The following is a 16733-nucleotide window of genomic DNA, read 5'->3' as shown; positions in this document are numbered from 1 at the left end:
TATTCAATATCTGAGCACATTCAAATAACAATGATTTCTCAGAGTGAAAGCTGAGCTGGTTAACGATTTTGTGACATGAGTTTTAGGATATGATGGGGATACAGTTTCATCAGGAGTCACGACTCTGGGTCAGATGACAGGACGGTGAAAAATGGAGATGAATGTCTTCAGTGAGTACACATTCTCTTTCTATCTGACTCAGCTTAGTTTTGTTACAGTACAAAGTTCATCTCAATCTGAAGAAAAGATATTTTCACTTCTCTGGATTCTGTTATAAAACTTCTTTTAAGTTAGGGAAGTTCAATTTCACTATACTGGTCATGGTAATCTTTTTAATCAATAAGATCAAATGTAATTAAACATTCTAGAAACAATGAAATATGCTATTCATGCCAGCACATGTTTTTTATTAGGAAGATACAGAGAAAATAAACCATCACTAACATTTCTGCACCTAGGAACAAGCAAATTGGCCCACCCCTCCCACTGACCCTTCGATTCTGCTTCTAAAACAATCACTGCCTCCGTTTTTCTAAATACTGGTGACTCGTTCTTCATTCACTCATATCATTTATTATGATAAGGGTATTAAAAAGCTGATAGATTATTTTTGTAAGGTAGAATTTTGCTCTGAAATCTTCTGTGATTTTCCTGTAAAGTGTTAAGCTTCTGAGTACACAGGTTTATTGCAAAATACTTTTCAAACAATAGAGAAATGTTAAACAGGAACAGTTAAGTGAAAGTAACAGTTTGCACAAGCCCGTAACCAGGAGGACTTGTAACCATGGTTAAGTGTCTGGAGTTTATTCGTCCCAATTTTCAATATGGATAGAACAGAATAGTATTGTATAATAATTTATAATATTTAATTATAAATTATAATATTTGATAATATTGTAATATTGTTCTGCACCTTACTTTTTAAATTTTATCAAGACTTCAGGCATCTTGTGTCAGCCAAACTTCTAATACGATTATTCAGTCTGATAAATAATGTAAAACTGTTGCAAATATATTCATTCAGTTAAATTTTGTTAAGGATAGTTATTCTAGAGAGTATAGAATAACCAGAACTTTGTGACAAAGGAATTATCTAAACTCTGAGCTTGTTTAGCACAAATGGACCATTTGCATCAGTGTTTCCAATGCTACATCAAATCAGAACAAAAAGTTATTTTTTAAACCAAATATTTTGGTTCAGTCCTTGGAAACGTCCATTCTGCATTTGCACAGCCCTTCTTATGGTGGACAGGCCCACAGGGACTCAGTCCTGACAGCTGTCACGGTCTGAATTAGTCATCCAGCATCATTCCCCACCCACCTCAATCCCCCTGAGTTACTATCTGCTGTTAATACTGTACTCCGAGAAAAGCAGAACCACCTCAAACCAACTCGCTGTTCTAAAGTCACTCTCCTTTCCTCCTCAAGTCTCTGTCTCGGTGAAATTCCCATTCACTCAACCCCAGACTTGCCGTCGTGAAGCCATTCTTTCCCTCTGCCTATCATCGCCCAGCCTCCTGCCATCGGTCATCAGACCCTGCCCGCAGATTTCTCCCTCAGTAGTTAAAGCCGCTCCCCTCACTCCCGTATCACCACAGTCCAGCCCGTCATCTGAACCCCTAAGCCAGGCATCGCGGGATGGATGTATCGGGCTGGCCAGAAGTCCGTTCAGGTTATGACAGCCCCGCTAAAGGAGGGGCCAGGAGCCAGGGGAACAAACCCCTGAGAATCCTTCCTTTGTCCCTTCCAGAGACGTGTATCACCCTGGACTTTCCACTTAGTGCGTTTGATCATTTGTAAAAAGGGAACACTTAAGCTATCTTGTGCAAGTCAACTTAACACATCCAGAACAGAAGCTAGCATGTGGGAGGGCGTCCTTGAACGTCTTTCTCCTCCTTGCTCCTTCCCCACGCCAGCCTGTCTCATACACCACATAAAAACTGTGCCTTCAAGTAAGGCCAGTCAGGTCACTCACCTCCTTAAAGACCCCCCACTGACTTCCTGCTGCTTTCAGGCAGAAATCTGAACATTTTATCATGCGATAGATCTTCCAGCCTTGTCCAAATGACCTTACTTGCTTCAGCTTAAAGGAACCTACACCAGCAAGCTTGCCTTTGCTCCCCCTCCACTATAACACACGGCTGAACCCCCAGTGAAGTGAAGGTCACTCAGTCACGTCCAACTCTCCGACCCCATGGACTGTAGCCCACCAGGCTCTTCTGTCCGTGGAATTCTGAACCCATGGTAGATGCTAATTAAACGTCTGATGGATGGATGGATGCCCAGAGATGGACAAGTACATGAACACAGGAATACATTTACAGAAAGACAAGGTTTATTTACTTATTATAAGTACTTACTAGTGATGCATATTTCTAAAATTTGAAGACGGAAGGCTTCCTTAAAGTCACTTAAAATGCACAGACTGTAACTCTCTGGCTGCTTGCATGTTTACTGGATATATGTGACTAACAATGCTGTGGTTTCAGGCGCGCACACACACACACACACACGCACCCACACTCCTTTTAGACTCGTTCCCCACACAGGTCATCCCAGAGCAGGAAGCAGCGCTCCCTGTGCGGCACAGGAGGCCCTTGTCAGCGGCCTCTTTTGTAAGCAGTCATGTAATATGTCAGCCCCAGTCTCCCAATTTACCCCTCTCCCTAGTGTCCCCCCTGGGGACCACACCTTTGTTTTCTACCCCTGTGACTCTATTTCTGTTTAAAAACCTCTCCCTCACATTCCGAGATACTTAACAGATCTGATTTGCAAACTTCTAAGGAGCTGACCCGGAGAAGGCAATGGCACCCCACTCCAGTGCTCTTGCCTGGAGAATCCCGTGGACAGAGGAGCCTGGTGGGCTGCAGTCCGTGGGGTCGCAGAGTCGCACACAACTGAGCGACTTCACTTTCACTTTTCACTTTCATGCATTGGAGAAGGAAATGGCAACCCACTCCAGTGTTCTTGCCTGGAGAATCCCAGGGACGGGGGAGCCTGGCGGGCTGCCGTCTATGGGGTCGCACAGAGTCGGACACGACTGAAGCGACTCAGCAGCAGCAGCAGCAGCAGCAAGGAGCTGATCACACACTCCTGGGCATCACTGCTGTCTCCCGGATGTTCCGGCCACTCTTCCCACTGTAGACGGGGTGCAGGGTTTGACCCCGATGACAAGCCGCACTGCGCTAGCATGGGGTGACTCTCCAGAGGGCCTCTGCACAGCGGTCAAGGGCTGAGCACACCGTGGGCGGCCTGGCGCCTCCTAGAGAGTGCTCACAGGCACAGCGGGAGCACGGAGGTCAGAGAGCAAACCACAGCAGCAGGGATGGCAGGGCCGTGGTCATGGAGGCCACCAGGTGGGGGGCGCTCAGGGAAGGCTTCACACAGGAAGACGAGCCTGGTCTGATTTCAGAGCGTATGACTGCAGCACTTCGAGACAGTTGAGAGAAGGTGGAAATTAAATGTTATTCTGGAATAACTGGGGGCTTCCCGGGTGGTCCAGCAGAAAAGAATCCACCTGCAATGCAGGAGACGGTGGTTCAGTCAATCCCTGGTTTGGGGAGTTCCCCTGGAGGAGGACACGGCAACTCACTCCAGGATTCTTGCCTGGAAAAGCCCATGGACAGAGGAGCCTGGCGGGCTACAGTTTATAGGGTCACAGAGCGTCGGACACGACTCAGCGCACGCGCACACACACACAGATTGCTCTTCCGAGCTTCAACTCGCACTCAATTACCTCCTAAACTGAACTCTTCAATCACTCTGTCCTAAGTCTGTAATTCTAGAAATCAGGAGTTTCTAACCAAATTAAAATTCTGAAGGGTAATGTCCTTTTATGAAATGATTACTTTCAGAAATGATATAAAGTATAAGTTAATATATCAGTATATTCCTGCCAAAATAGGTAAGTCAATAACAATGCACTTCAGAATCAGCTTTTATTACAAGGCAAAGTATTGTAAACATAAAAATCTTGAACTTGAATTACACCTTTTATTATGAACATTTCACTCAATAAAAATCTCATGAACAGGGTCCAACTGATGACAAATTCCAAACTAATGAAATGTTCCCGTAACTTAAATAAACAAATTTAGATCACCAAGTAAAATCAAAGCCAAGTTTATTTGCACAATTCAAGAATGATATGAATGTCTAGAACCTCTAGTGGTTGATCTTTCACCATCTATAACAAACTTTGAGTGTCTTCTGAGTGACACAGTAGTCCATGCGTTTCCAAGGACCAAACATCAAAGCATATAGAATATCCTCTCTACCCCCTTAAGACCAAGAAACCTGAGATGCAAGGGAACACGGTGACGGACGATGCAGCCCCTCAGCTGAGAGCTCTCAGGTGACTCTGGGTCAGGCCGTCCAGTCTTGTGCTAGCTTCCCTTCTCATTAGCCTTGCTTTCTGTGTGCGGAAGCACGTGCATAACTAACAGGGAACCACTGTTGGTCACCTGCTCACCATCTGCTTTCATTTCCTGCACAGGCACCAAAAAAAATATTACCTGGATCCCCAAAGGCAATACGTAGACATTTTTGTTTGAATATTTTGTATGAAAAGGTCTTAAACCAAGCCGTGTGGTAAGGGGACCCAAAGAAGTTCAAGAGTCATTGCTGATTCAGGAAGAATACAGCTTCTGGTGATAAAGGACCCTGTCCCAACTTCTGGCAATTACCTGTCACTAGATGCTACAGAAAAAAAAGGAATATACATTCAGTTTATGGTTCTCTTTCAAATTTCTATTTTCAACAATTAATAGAACCCAAAATCTTTTTCAAGCATGGGTTTCCCTGGTGTCTCAGTGGTAAAGAAGCCACCTGCTAATGCAGGAGACCTGGGTTCGATCCCTAGTCTGGGAAGATTCCCTGGAAAAGGAAATGGCAACCCACTCCAGGATTCTTGCCTGGAAATCCCACGGACAGAGAAGCCTGGCAGGCTACAGTCCATGGGGTCACAAAGAGCGACTAAACAAGTGTTTTCCTTTATGAGCAAAAGGCAAATTATAGTTTAGAATTAGAGTCTATTAGATTCAACCTCATTTCCTCTTTGTTTCCTAGAGTTTTAAAGGTTTTTCTTAAGCCCAAAGGATAAGTTCTTCAGGCAAATATTTATTTAGCATCAGTCTTACATTTTCAGTCATTGCTGTCTGGTGGGTTATAAATGAATAACAGAATTCTGCCAGTCGCTTAGGCTCAAGACAATTGCTTTTTTTCTGTTAAGTGTCCTACCACACTCTGAATGAATGAAAGCCTGAATGCGCGTCCAAAGGAAGGCAGCCATCATTTTTCTGGTTAAACCTCAGCCAAGACAACACAAGTTTAAGGTGACATATAGAAATGGAATAAAATAAAAAGAATCAACATATGTACATTGTTTTAAAATTTTATTTGCTTATTAAAGAAAGGTTGGAAATAGATTTGCAAAAACATATCTGCATGTACAAAGTAATCCATGTGGTTGAGGAGGGCAAGCTCTGGAACATACTGCTGGATCGACTGGTCATCAAAATTGGAACTCTTTGGATCAGAGTCAGTGGGAAGGCATTAGGTTATACGTCAAAAGCCACTGGAAAGAACTGAATCTAGTTTCACAGTTGCCAAATTCAGAAAGGCCATATTCTAACACATATTCTTGGATACCAGTGAAGCTAGTGACCAAGTGATCTCAGAGTTAGATCAATTAATTAAGCAAGAGGTAGTTTCTCCAATCATGTCCCTTTTTTTCTTTTCACCAAGGTCATTCCTAGAGGGGATAAGGATAAATGACATCATCTTTGAATCCCTTTGAATTCCTGTTCTGGGGCCCCATTTCCCTCAAATACAGTCATTTCTGTCTTGTTGCATTTTAGGACTCGCGGTCACCCGATGCAGAAAGGATTCCAGAATTCAACTTTAGGGCCAATCTTTCTCTGAGGACACCACTAAAACAACAAGCAAAAATCAGTCCTGTGGTGTATGGATTAAGGAGTTTCTTTTTGATACACTTTTCTGTTAATATAACAATATTAACAGTGTCCAAATAGGAGACACAGGCTGATGCAACAAGCCCCCAAAGGAAGCATACCAACCACGCGGTGACCTCCCTCCCGGGTCCGTCGCCTTACGCGCCTTCGCGGTCGGTCCTCCGAGCTCCGCCGAGACTGTCAGATCCCAGAGCCCCACAGCTCTATGGCCTCCAGCTCATCCTGGACAGGGGTGAACTCTGGCTGGTCAGGATGGGGAGCTGGAGGGGGAGAGTGGGGTGGGGGCTTGACAGGACCCAGGAGCCACAGGTTGGTGTCCTCCCCTCCTTTGGGTCCGCAGAGGCACGGGTTTGGTCTCTAAAGTACAGAGATGTCCTGCTTGGGTAGAAGGTGAGGGCGCCCCACTCCAGCAGGCTGTGCACACCTTTTCCAGGAGGTTCCAGATGGTTAGTAAAAGGAGGGTCAGGCGCACCGCAGAAATGGTTAGCCAAACTGCTTAAATATGACATGTTTTATTTACAAAAGAAAACCCGAATATCAGCAGAGTGACGAAAGAAAAATAAAATTTAAAACCAACCTCATGTTAGAAGTCCAACACCAGGGGACAGCAGGCAGAGGGGGGTGATCAGAGGAGAAACAGGCAGCAGGGGGGCAGGAAGAAAGACCCAGCAATGTGTGTGTGCGAAGGGAGAGGGGAGAAGGCGCCGTGAAGTGACTGCTCCTGGGCTCCTCCTGGGGAAGTCTGGGACAACTCTCGGCAGCCAAACTTACACCTTCACCCAGGCTGATACGGACCAGTTGGTTTTTGTGACAACTGACACGCGACTTGGTTAAGTTCCAGTCTTATCGCGGTTAAGTGTTTGGAGCAGGGAGGGCAGGAGAGGAGAGGGAGGGCAGGTGGGGAAGCAGGTGGGCAGGGGAGAGGCGTGCCCGCGGTCGGGGGCAGGGCTGGGTGGTCATGGTCAGCAGGACAGTTCTGTGTCTGCCACCAACAGAATCAGAGGGGAAGAGCTCCATGTCAGTGCTGGTAATCATTGTAAGGGATCAGATCTTAATGAGAGACAGGGAAGTTCGAGAGAATGGGGAGGGAAGAGACGAACAGAGAAAAACACATCAGCACGACTCTGACCAGTCCCTCTGGGAAATAAGGCTAAACTTCTTCTTATAAAGCAGAAAATTTCGATTCATCGGCTAATTGCTTTATTGCCCCAAAGCAATCTCTGAACCTCTCTCCTGATGCTTCCAAGAGTGACTATGTTAGAAAATGTCCCGTTATACAACCCTCTAGCCTGGAGACCACAGATGTTCTTAGGAAGCATAATTTTTTCAGGATCTCAGTTCAGTAGTTAATAAGAGGCAAGGCCAGTGTGGCCACTTTTGCTTCTTAAAATAATCCCTGGTCATTTAAAATGCATGTGGTGGGAAGGATGTCACCCAACAGAATCTCCAGGTTTCTCCTAACTATGGGGAAAGTTCTAAGTTTGAGGTGTCCCCAAAACAAGAGTAAAATTTAATAGGACATCATGGCCACACCACAGAAGTAACACAGAAGGAGAGGCCCCAGAGAATTTTCAGATGTGTCTCAATGATCACATATGAGGTCAGAGGCCATCTGGAAGCAAGGCATACTTAGATGGGCACTATTTTAAATTTCCCCTTAAGAGGTGACCTCTACATAATTTGCACTTCACAGGAGAGGCCTCTGGATAATTTAAAAGGTAGGGAGCAATTTGAGCTCTGTTTCCTGCTCAAAACAGGTCTGCTTTCAGAGGCTCCCCCCGCCATTATGGTACTAAGACAGTAAGATTTGCTCAAAGCCCACTTACCTCCCACGCCGTAGGCAGAACACGAGGAAGGGTCGCAGTATCCAGGCTGGCCAGACGGACCCTGTGGTCCAGGGACCCCCAGGTGACCTGGTGGACCCCTTGGTCCAGGAGAACCAGGGGGCCCTGGGCTTCCTGGCCGACTCTCCCCAGAAGGCCCTAAGGAGAGACCACCAATGGAAACAGTTGGTCTCTTATCATCACGGGTGAGGTTTCAGACCACCAAGTAAACTAACTCTTATAAGAAGCCATCTTACACGTTCTGACAACTAGGGTGGTCTGCTCTTTCTACTCAATGAGCTCTATTTCTGAACTAGATTTGCTGGATAGAGGATCACACTGCAATCACACGTTCGCCTGGAGGTCAATGCTTTCAATCAGCTCAGGAAACTGGAAAGCAAAATGCATTCTTTTTCATCACCTCTTGAATATTAAGGGAAAGGAGCAGGCCACCACCAAGCTCTCTATGGAGCTTCCATTTCCCAATGCAGGCTCCCACGGATCCAGTGTGAGGACACGTGCACACACACACGTTTCCACACACAGGAACACACCAGACCTCAACCTGGAACCCCTACTGGGTTATGGCCCCAGACGATTAAAACAAATTATTCTAAGTTTGAAAGAAATTATACTGCAGGAGAAAAATGAAAATTCTGAAATTGGACCCAATATATGAATCCAACCTTTCTTTAGGCTAGCTTGTATCAATTGAAAACGTAACACCGAATTAAAGTGAGAGGGTGATTAAAATTTTTGTGAATTTAAGAAGTATGTCAGACTGGAATTTTTCTGGCTCATGTGTTTGTTTTGTTCTAGACCTGGATTTCAACAGTGTTTCAAAGGCCTTTTTCAACTAGAAATGAATCTCTTCGACTAGAACCAAAATGAAAATCAGGAACACATATCACCCTGTATTTTAAAATTGTTGCAAATCTCTGGTGAATCCAGTTGCATTCAATTAACATTCACCAAGCATTCGTTCTGTATAAGGCATGATCTAGATCAGTTCCTCATACAATCTCTAATAACAGGAGTATCTATATTCAAAGCAGACCTATTGCATTAGGAATCTCTCCTACAAAAAAAATTTTCCAAAATCATCAATAGGTTGGCAAGAAAAACCAGTAAGTCATTAGATTCAATATGCTTAAGACTGGGATTGTAAATGCCAGTAGGATTGAAGACTTATAATTCTAATAAACAAGTATGGCCATCTGGAGGCCAACCTAAAAGCACAGAGTAAAATTCACAAAACCCAAAACTTGCACAAGCCCCATGGAGTGAGATGGCCACGGTGGCAGAGACTGTGAGTGCTCATCACAGGCCATGTGCCCCCTAGATTTTGAGCCTCCAGGTCGTTCAGCTGGGGCTTGTGACTAGTCCCAGCCCGTGGAATATAACCGGAAAGGACGTCTGTCATCCTCCATTCAGAAAGCTGACCTTTCTCCTCAAGGCCCTTTGCTCTAAAATGAGGGGAAAGTCAGCCTACCCACATCAAACTTTGGGTACGTGTCAGTCCACGAAGCATCTGGGGCTGATTCGTTACTGCAGCGTGGCCTAGCCCCAGCCTGACCTGCAAACAGTAAGATCCTCACACATGCTCTGGGACTGGTGTAGAGGAGACTCCTCACTAACACACTGGCCTTCCAGTGAAAGGAACGGGGCACATGGCCGCTCCAGTCGGCCACACGGATGTAACAGGGAAACATGGCCATCTGCCTCGCCTGCAGTGTCAAGGGGACTCTGAAGACTTGGGGTCTCCATCCTGCAGTTTGCTGTTGGGCAGGAAGACTTACCTGCTGGCCCAGGGGGGCCTCTGGGACCTTGAGTTCCAATGCCTGGGTTTCCTTTCTCTCCCTTCACACCAGTGAAACCTAGTTGTTTTTTTTTTTAAAAAAAAGGAAAAGAAAAGAAAAATCTCCTTAAATGAAATCTGGGTAGTTCTGTTTTTCCTGGGTTTCACAAGGATCTCTCTGATGAGGACAATGAGGGTTGATTTGGGGTTATGTTACCACGGGACTTTTTAAATTGAATCCTGACACTGGGGCCTTTTGCACAACCACATACAGAAGACTGGCTCTGTGTCTGAGTGTGTCATCTGTGTTTGTAACAATGCAAGTTTACAGTCCTCCCTCCGCTGAGGCGGCCCAGCCCCCTGGGATCTGGCCGGTGTTTTGCACACACGGGCCATCGGACTGATGCGGCTGGCACTCCGCAAGGAGCACAATAGAAATAACCAGTGGACATGTCTAACATTTTCCTTTGGGTCCACCCTGTAATGTATCTGCAAAAGGCATGAATTATAATTAGGCAGCAAAGCTCTACAGAGCCTGAGTTTCCATTAAAAACTTGGAAGCTTCGGGGAAAGCCTGTGTTTGATTTGGCTGATTCAGCTCCATAAAAATCTAAACCTATTCATATTTCTTTTCCACTGAACAAACCTCTTCTTCCAAACAATTTACGGTGCTATTAACAAACTATACATTTTCACAGGCAGGAAAACAAAGAAACATACACTCTGACACCTCATCGTCCCAACAGGCCCTAACACAAGACTTCTGGACAGGTGACAAGGCCGCACGGAGGCCCGGCCCAGCACAGACGGCTGCAGCAGCCTGGGGTCCAGGTTGCCGTGGCTCGAAGCGCAAAAAGTCTTCAGTGTCTGTTTTCATACGTACAGCAATACTTTGAATTAATGGGATGCGGAACTACACCTTTTTGCAATTACAAAGAAATTATGTGTGAGTTGGGAAAGCCGAGGAGGGAACATACATAAAAGAAAACAATCAAATTGACAGGCAGCCGGCATGCGACTGGTCTAAAGTATTTAAAATCAAAAATAACTTTTTTTTCCCTTCTAAGTGCAATGTGTATTCACCGTAGACAAATTAGAAGACCCAAGAAGCAATGACTCCAATCCTAGAAAACAATCACTTTTGACATCTTGGTTTGTAACTTCCAGAAAGAAAGGTATTGATGCAGTATTTGCTCTGGGAATAGCAGCTTTTTCTACACTACACAGATAAAGATTGTCCTTTGATGTCTGCTGTGTTCCTAGTGACCACTTTTTGGGGTCAAGGTACACCTGTCACCTTTTAGAAAAGTTCCTTGTTACCGGTCCTCGGGGCTGTTCCCCCGCAGCGAGGCTGCCCTAACACGCGTGTGTGCGGCACGCGGCCTTGGTGGCACTTTCTGAGCTCACCAAAGGCCAGCGCTGCAAGGAGAAGGCGGGGCGCTGACTGCGGAGCCCCGACCTCCTGCTCCGAGCCCCACTCTTCTAGGAGCTGACAGGAAGAGACTGGTTCCTCAAAAGTAAAAACTACAGCCGCATCAACACTTAACGCTCCATTGTTAAATCCAGTTGTTCAGAAAACCATCCTGAGTCTCCTGGTTGTTATTTGTAGCTGCTAGCTTGGCTGACTGGGTAAGAGTCGGCGTGGGCACTATTTCTAATCAGAGGGAGATGCTGCCTCGCTTGAAGTTGTGCCCTAACACGCACCGGGAATTCAGCAGAAACCGCCTCTTCTGTGAGAGTTGGAGCCGGTTTCCCCACAGGGACCCACTCACTGTTAAAGAATCAGAGCTCGAGAAAGGACACCACTGACTCACGGCAGGCTGCATGACTAACGGCACGGTGACTCAGGCCTCCCGTGACCTTACGGTACCCACGGATCAACGCCAAGGAGACGGCTCCTCCAGGACCCCTCATGAGAGGAAGACGGAGGAGATTTGGCTGAAGAGGACATTCAGCAAAGAGTCCCTGCGCAGAAACCCCTGACAAGTTTCCTGACTGACCCTGTCCTTCTTCACAAAGAAAGCAGAAGGCGGGGACCACTGTGGAGTAGGGAGTCTGGTTGTTTAAATTTTCTACCTACGTAGAGAAAAACAAGTGGCATTTGATATTATCTGCAATACAACTCAAAGTAGGAGAAGAAGGTCCTCACAAGAATGTTCCAGCCCCTCCAGATGCTTAGGGCCTCCCTGGGTGGCTCAGCTGGTAAAGAATCTGCCTGCAGTGCAGGAGACCCGGGTTCCATCCCTGGGTCGGGAAGATCCCCTGGAGAAGGGAATGGCAACCCACCCCAGTATCCTTGCCTGGGAAGTCCCATGGACACAAGAGCCTGGAGGGCTCAGTCCACGGACTCACAAGAGTCGGACATGATTCAGTAACTAAACCACCAGATGCCTTAAAAGAAAAAAAAAGAAAGAAAGAAAACTGTAAGGATATAGTTATATATATACAGAGAATTTTAGGTTTCATTATCCTTGACCTTATGAAATGTTCCAACTACATATAGCCTAATATGTTATATGTTAATACTTGCCTATGTCTTCACTTGTATTTCTCAGACTGAAGGACTACTCATGAAGCTGAACTTGGTTATAAATCTCTTTTTTTGGAATGAAAAAACCATGTTAAACATCCTTATTTAAGTAGCTAAGTGAGGACTGAGACGGAAGGCCAGGTTCAGAGACCTCAGATCTCTAAAAAGAGAACGGGAAATACTTTTTTTTAAAGGAGCTTTTTTGATGTGGATCATTTTTAAAGTCCTTATCAAATTTGCCACAGTATCATTTCTGGTTTGTGTTCTGTCTTTTCGGCACGCGGGATCTCAGTTCCCCAAGCAGGGATCGAACGTGCACCCACTGCCTTAGGATGGGCAGTCTCAACCACTGGCCACCGGGAGTCCCTGGGTGTCTCTGATGAGCCTCGTAGGCTGTGATCAAAAGAAAGGAAGTCAAGTGTTCCAAAATGCCAACCAGCAGCTGTTCCTGAGACGGCACTGGAGTCTGTAGACCGAGTGACTGCCTGCAGCCACCGCCCATGATAAGGTCCCTCACGCGTCTCTCCGGTGAGGGTCCAGGGTGGGGCCGCTGGGTGCCGAGAGGGGGTCTGCAGAGCTGAGTGCCTGCGCCCTGTCCACGAAGACACGGGGACTCCTGAGGCCATGGCTTGGTCCCTCCTGTGATACCCTTCCTACTCTGGCCATCTCCACAGATACTTCTCATTCTTCAAGACTCAACTCAAATCTTCTCTACACCCGTAACAGGCAGAAGCACAACAAATCCAAAGGGCAAGGATTACCTATTTGATTCATGGCTATATCCCCAATATTTCCAGGTGATGGTGGTTTATTGCTAAGTCATGTCTTTTTGCGACCCCACGGACTGTCCATGGGATTTCCCGGGCAAGAACACTGGAGTGGGTTGCCATTCCCTTCTCCAGGGGATCTTCTCGATCCAGGGATCGAAGCCGGGTCTCCTGCATTGCAGGCAGATTCTTTACCAACTGAGTCACCAGGGAAGCCTGTAAATATGGAATGCTTCACGAATTTATGGTGCCTTCCAAATAGCACATAACTAACAGATATTTACTGAATGAACAAATGAATGAATGATTTGCTTCCATATTATCTGCGCCTCCCTTGGCACTGATCCCATCGCATTGCTTGTTTTTACGTTCATCCGGCCTGGAACTAGGAGCCTGCTGACTGCAGGGATCGTGCCTTATTTATTGCTCCAGCATCAGATCCAAGCTCTCACATAGTAGGTGGTCCAGTAAACACTGGAAGAATAACGGGATGACTGCATGTCTACACCATCACGCAGCGGATGGTTAAAAGCAGGCATGACCTTTGAAGGATCAACAAACAGAATTTCTTAGGCTGGAAGCCTGCTTTTACTTTCACATGCGTGGCTTTTGTGGAAACTGTTTTTTCCTAACAAGTTCCTTATGGGCCATATCAACTACTTGCGTCATTTAGAGATGAATATCATGGAGTCCAATCAAATTGGAGTTTCTGTCATTTTTTTTTAAAAATGAGTGTAGCTGATGGAAATGAAGACCTAACTTTCCAAAAATATGATTTAAGCTAAGATTAAAATATCCTTAGTTTTCTGTGGAGTTACCAAAAAATATTTAGAATAGAGTCTTTTCTATTATTTATTTGTTCTTCCTTTTTTCCTTTTTTTAATGAGAATTTTTACGATCTCTCTTAGATCTAGCTCTCATTAAAAATTTTAAGGTCTTATTCTCATATTTCTTTCTTTTTAAAAGAAAATCTTTAAAACTTAAAAAATAGACTTTACTTTTTTAGAGCAGTCAGGTCACAGCAATGCTGAATAGAAAGTAGAGATGCTTCCCACACACCCTCCCCTGCCCTTGCTTGGCTTCCATCACCATCAACACCCCTCCCTGGCGGGGCACATTTGTCATATTTTTTCTTTAAAAGTCTCACTGGGGGATCTCCCTGGCGGTCCAATGCCTAAGCCTCCATGTTCCCGATGCAGGAGGCCCAAGTTCGACATCTGGTTCGATATCAGGGACCTAGATCCCACAAGCTGCATCTCAGATGCAATACAACCAAGTAAACTGATTAAATACTATTTTTTAAAAATCTCATTAGAAACCACATCAGGGCTACCTGAGTCTCCCTCACCACTAACCTAAGACCAACCCTCCAATATTTTCTTTGCTAGAGAATACATATTCATTTGGCTGCACCAGGTCTCAGCTGTGGCATGTGGGATCCGTTCCCGGACCAGGGATGGAACCTGGGCCCCCTGCTCTGGGGGCGCAGAGTCTCAGCCACTGGGTCACCAGGGAGGTCTTTTTTTATGGATGTATTTCCTTTTATGGATGTACGAAGGCAGAGACCTGCTTGTTTTAGTTCATCCTTGTATTCCTGGTACCAGACACAGATCAGGCACTCAGGAAACATCTGCCAAACAAAGGGACTGATGAATGAAGCACAAAGTCTGACTGTGGACTCTGACAACCCTGAAATGTGGTACACCACCTGTGCCAATACACAGCCTCCCCAGGTTTTGAATCTAAATGCTTTACACATATAAACTCACTTTGTCTTCACAAGAACCACGATGGCGGGTACTACTCTGAACCTGAAAAGCGGGCTGTGATTCAGATAGGTTAAGTGACTTGCCTTTAGCTAGTGAAAGCCGCAATTTGAACACAGGCAGGTTGATACCGAAGCCTATACGCAGAACTAACTACAGCATTCCCCGCCTCTCAACCCTAAGCGGGATTTCGAGGCTGCATCTGTCTTGCTTGTTGCCAACACGGCTCCCTGAGCTGCCTGTCCAATCAATCTGCATGTTTTCTCCGGCTCCACACTTGGAAATCAATCCTGTGGTTATCACATCTCCTCAGCTTATTTGCCCTGGTTTGCACACTTGCCTTCTGCTCGGAGCAAGCCTTGGGTTGATTTTCAGAAGATTTATCTTATTCACATTGATGACTTGCCCAGGGTCTGGCCTTTGGTTCCCAGTTTCCTATTTTCTTTGGCCTGTTGACCTCCGGGTGCGGAGAGTTGACTCATTTCTATGCAGCCCTGAGCACAGCAAACACTCAGGCCAGAGTCTCCAGCCACTCTATGGAGCAGTCGTTCATTCCCTCTTTATCCCAGCTATGCGGAGCAACTCTCAGAGTTTATGCCCAGGCAGATATGCAAGGCCTGGGTAATGCTTTCATTGTAATTCTACCAAGAAGCCACAGAAAATGTGAGACAAGGCTTCAGCTGTGTTATTATATTGTCTGTTGCCTGGGAAATGGCTGGCAATGCATTCCAAGTAGACTTCATTTTTCATTCAATGTATGCTTGAATGCCTGCTAGGTACAAGGTACTGGAACAAATACCTCATTACAAGGTGGCAGATTAACTGGACTCACTCCAACAAGTGTTTTCTGTCCTTTTCCAGGCTCTGCTGTTTCTACTTGTTTGGGCTGTAGGATTAGTATCAGCACACAGAGCTCCAAGTTTTGTGCTTCACTGGCCAAGACCAGAAAATAAATATTTTTGTTTTTCTTGTTTTTGAGCTGCAAGGCAAAGTTTGTGGGATCTTCGTTCCCTGACCAGGGATTGAACCTGTGCCCCGTGCAGCAGAAGGACAGAATCGTAACCGCTGGACCTCCAGGCAAGTCCTCAAGTTGGTTTTAAATGTAAACAATCTTTGCAAACAGTTGCTAAGAGTCCATCTCTCTACAGCCTTTTCCCTTAAACAACTGGCCATCTAGTATGCCCCCATAATGCAGGGTCCAGCCAGGGACCATTGTAGATCTTTCAGGAAGAGGGAATTTGGTGCAGAGATGTGGTTACATGGGTGAGAGAAGGGCTGAGAAGCCAAACAGAGATGATGAGGCAACCCACACCCCAGCAGCAGCAGGAAGCAACTATGACCACCATGCGTGCAGAGACAAGGAGAAGGAAGGGTGTGCCTGGTGTGCCGGAGCCCAGCGCCTGGGCCTCCTGGAAGGATCTGGAAAGAGAGAGAGACAGTGTCCAGTGGGCGCAGGAGCCACACGGGGGCTCAGGCACAGCTGGAGTGGCCAAGGGGGCCGGGTGGGGAGAGGGGAGAACAGCCTGACTTCTCTCGTCAGACCCTCAGCCCTCGTCCACTGGTTGAACCCAGCCAGGAGCAGAGCTCAAGGGAGCCTGGAAACAAAGACGCGCGGCTGCAGGAGGGAGAAGGGGACAGAGGAGGACGGGCCCCCAGCTCATCAGCGACCCTAACTGCATCTCGCCGTTTGCAGCCGCAGGGCAGGAAGGAGCAGGGGTCACACAGCGGGAAGCCTGTGCTCTGCCCGCTCGGCTGAGCCACTGCTGTTACGACCTATGGGCACCCAACAAGAATGTCAGACCAAATGCCAGCCTGTCACTTTCAGCTCCAAAGTCTGCACTGCTCTTCTTCAAATGTCATCATATCATGTCCAGCATTGCCGGTTGGAAAAAGTATCAAACTTAGCAGAAAAATGAGCCAATTGCTGCAGTTTAAAAAATGGATATTATAGGTTCAGCATGAATATTCAGCCAGCTGGTGATATTTAAATAAATATTTAAGTTAGAGCTTGGTCTGGTCTTCATCCTCACAGAACCAAAAAGTGACGTGATGCTCTCCATTCTTGGAAAGGAACGGA

General features: G+C 46.2%; 1 protein-coding gene across 7 annotated transcripts in view; it reads right to left on the bottom strand.

The window, feature by feature from the left end:
* Positions 1-5376: 5376 nt before the first annotated feature.
* Positions 5377-16733, bottom strand: part of COL14A1 (collagen type XIV alpha 1 chain) — a 225477-nt gene continuing 214120 nt past the window's right edge. For 2 of the 7 annotated variants that reach the window (XM_043484139.1, XM_043484141.1), the window contains exons 46-48: positions 9595-9672; positions 7799-7954; positions 5377-6232 (exon numbers count right to left, since the gene is read on the bottom strand). In XM_043484139.1, coding sequence (XP_043340074.1) covers positions 6153-6232; positions 7799-7954; positions 9595-9672 — 314 coding nt within the window. In that variant the 3' untranslated portion in view covers positions 5377-6152. Of the gene's footprint in view, positions 6233-6465; positions 7023-7798; positions 7955-9594; positions 9673-16733 lie in introns of those variants that run through there. The other 5 variants (XM_043484143.1, XM_043484145.1, XM_043484144.1 and 2 more) reach the window with 5 other exon arrangements.

The sequence above is a fragment of the Cervus canadensis genome, chromosome 12, assembly GCF_019320065.1.
Source record: "Cervus canadensis isolate Bull #8, Minnesota chromosome 12, ASM1932006v1, whole genome shotgun sequence".
Lineage (NCBI taxonomy): Eukaryota > Metazoa > Chordata > Mammalia > Artiodactyla > Cervidae > Cervus > Cervus canadensis.
This window is presented reverse-complemented; position numbering and strand designations above follow the sequence as displayed.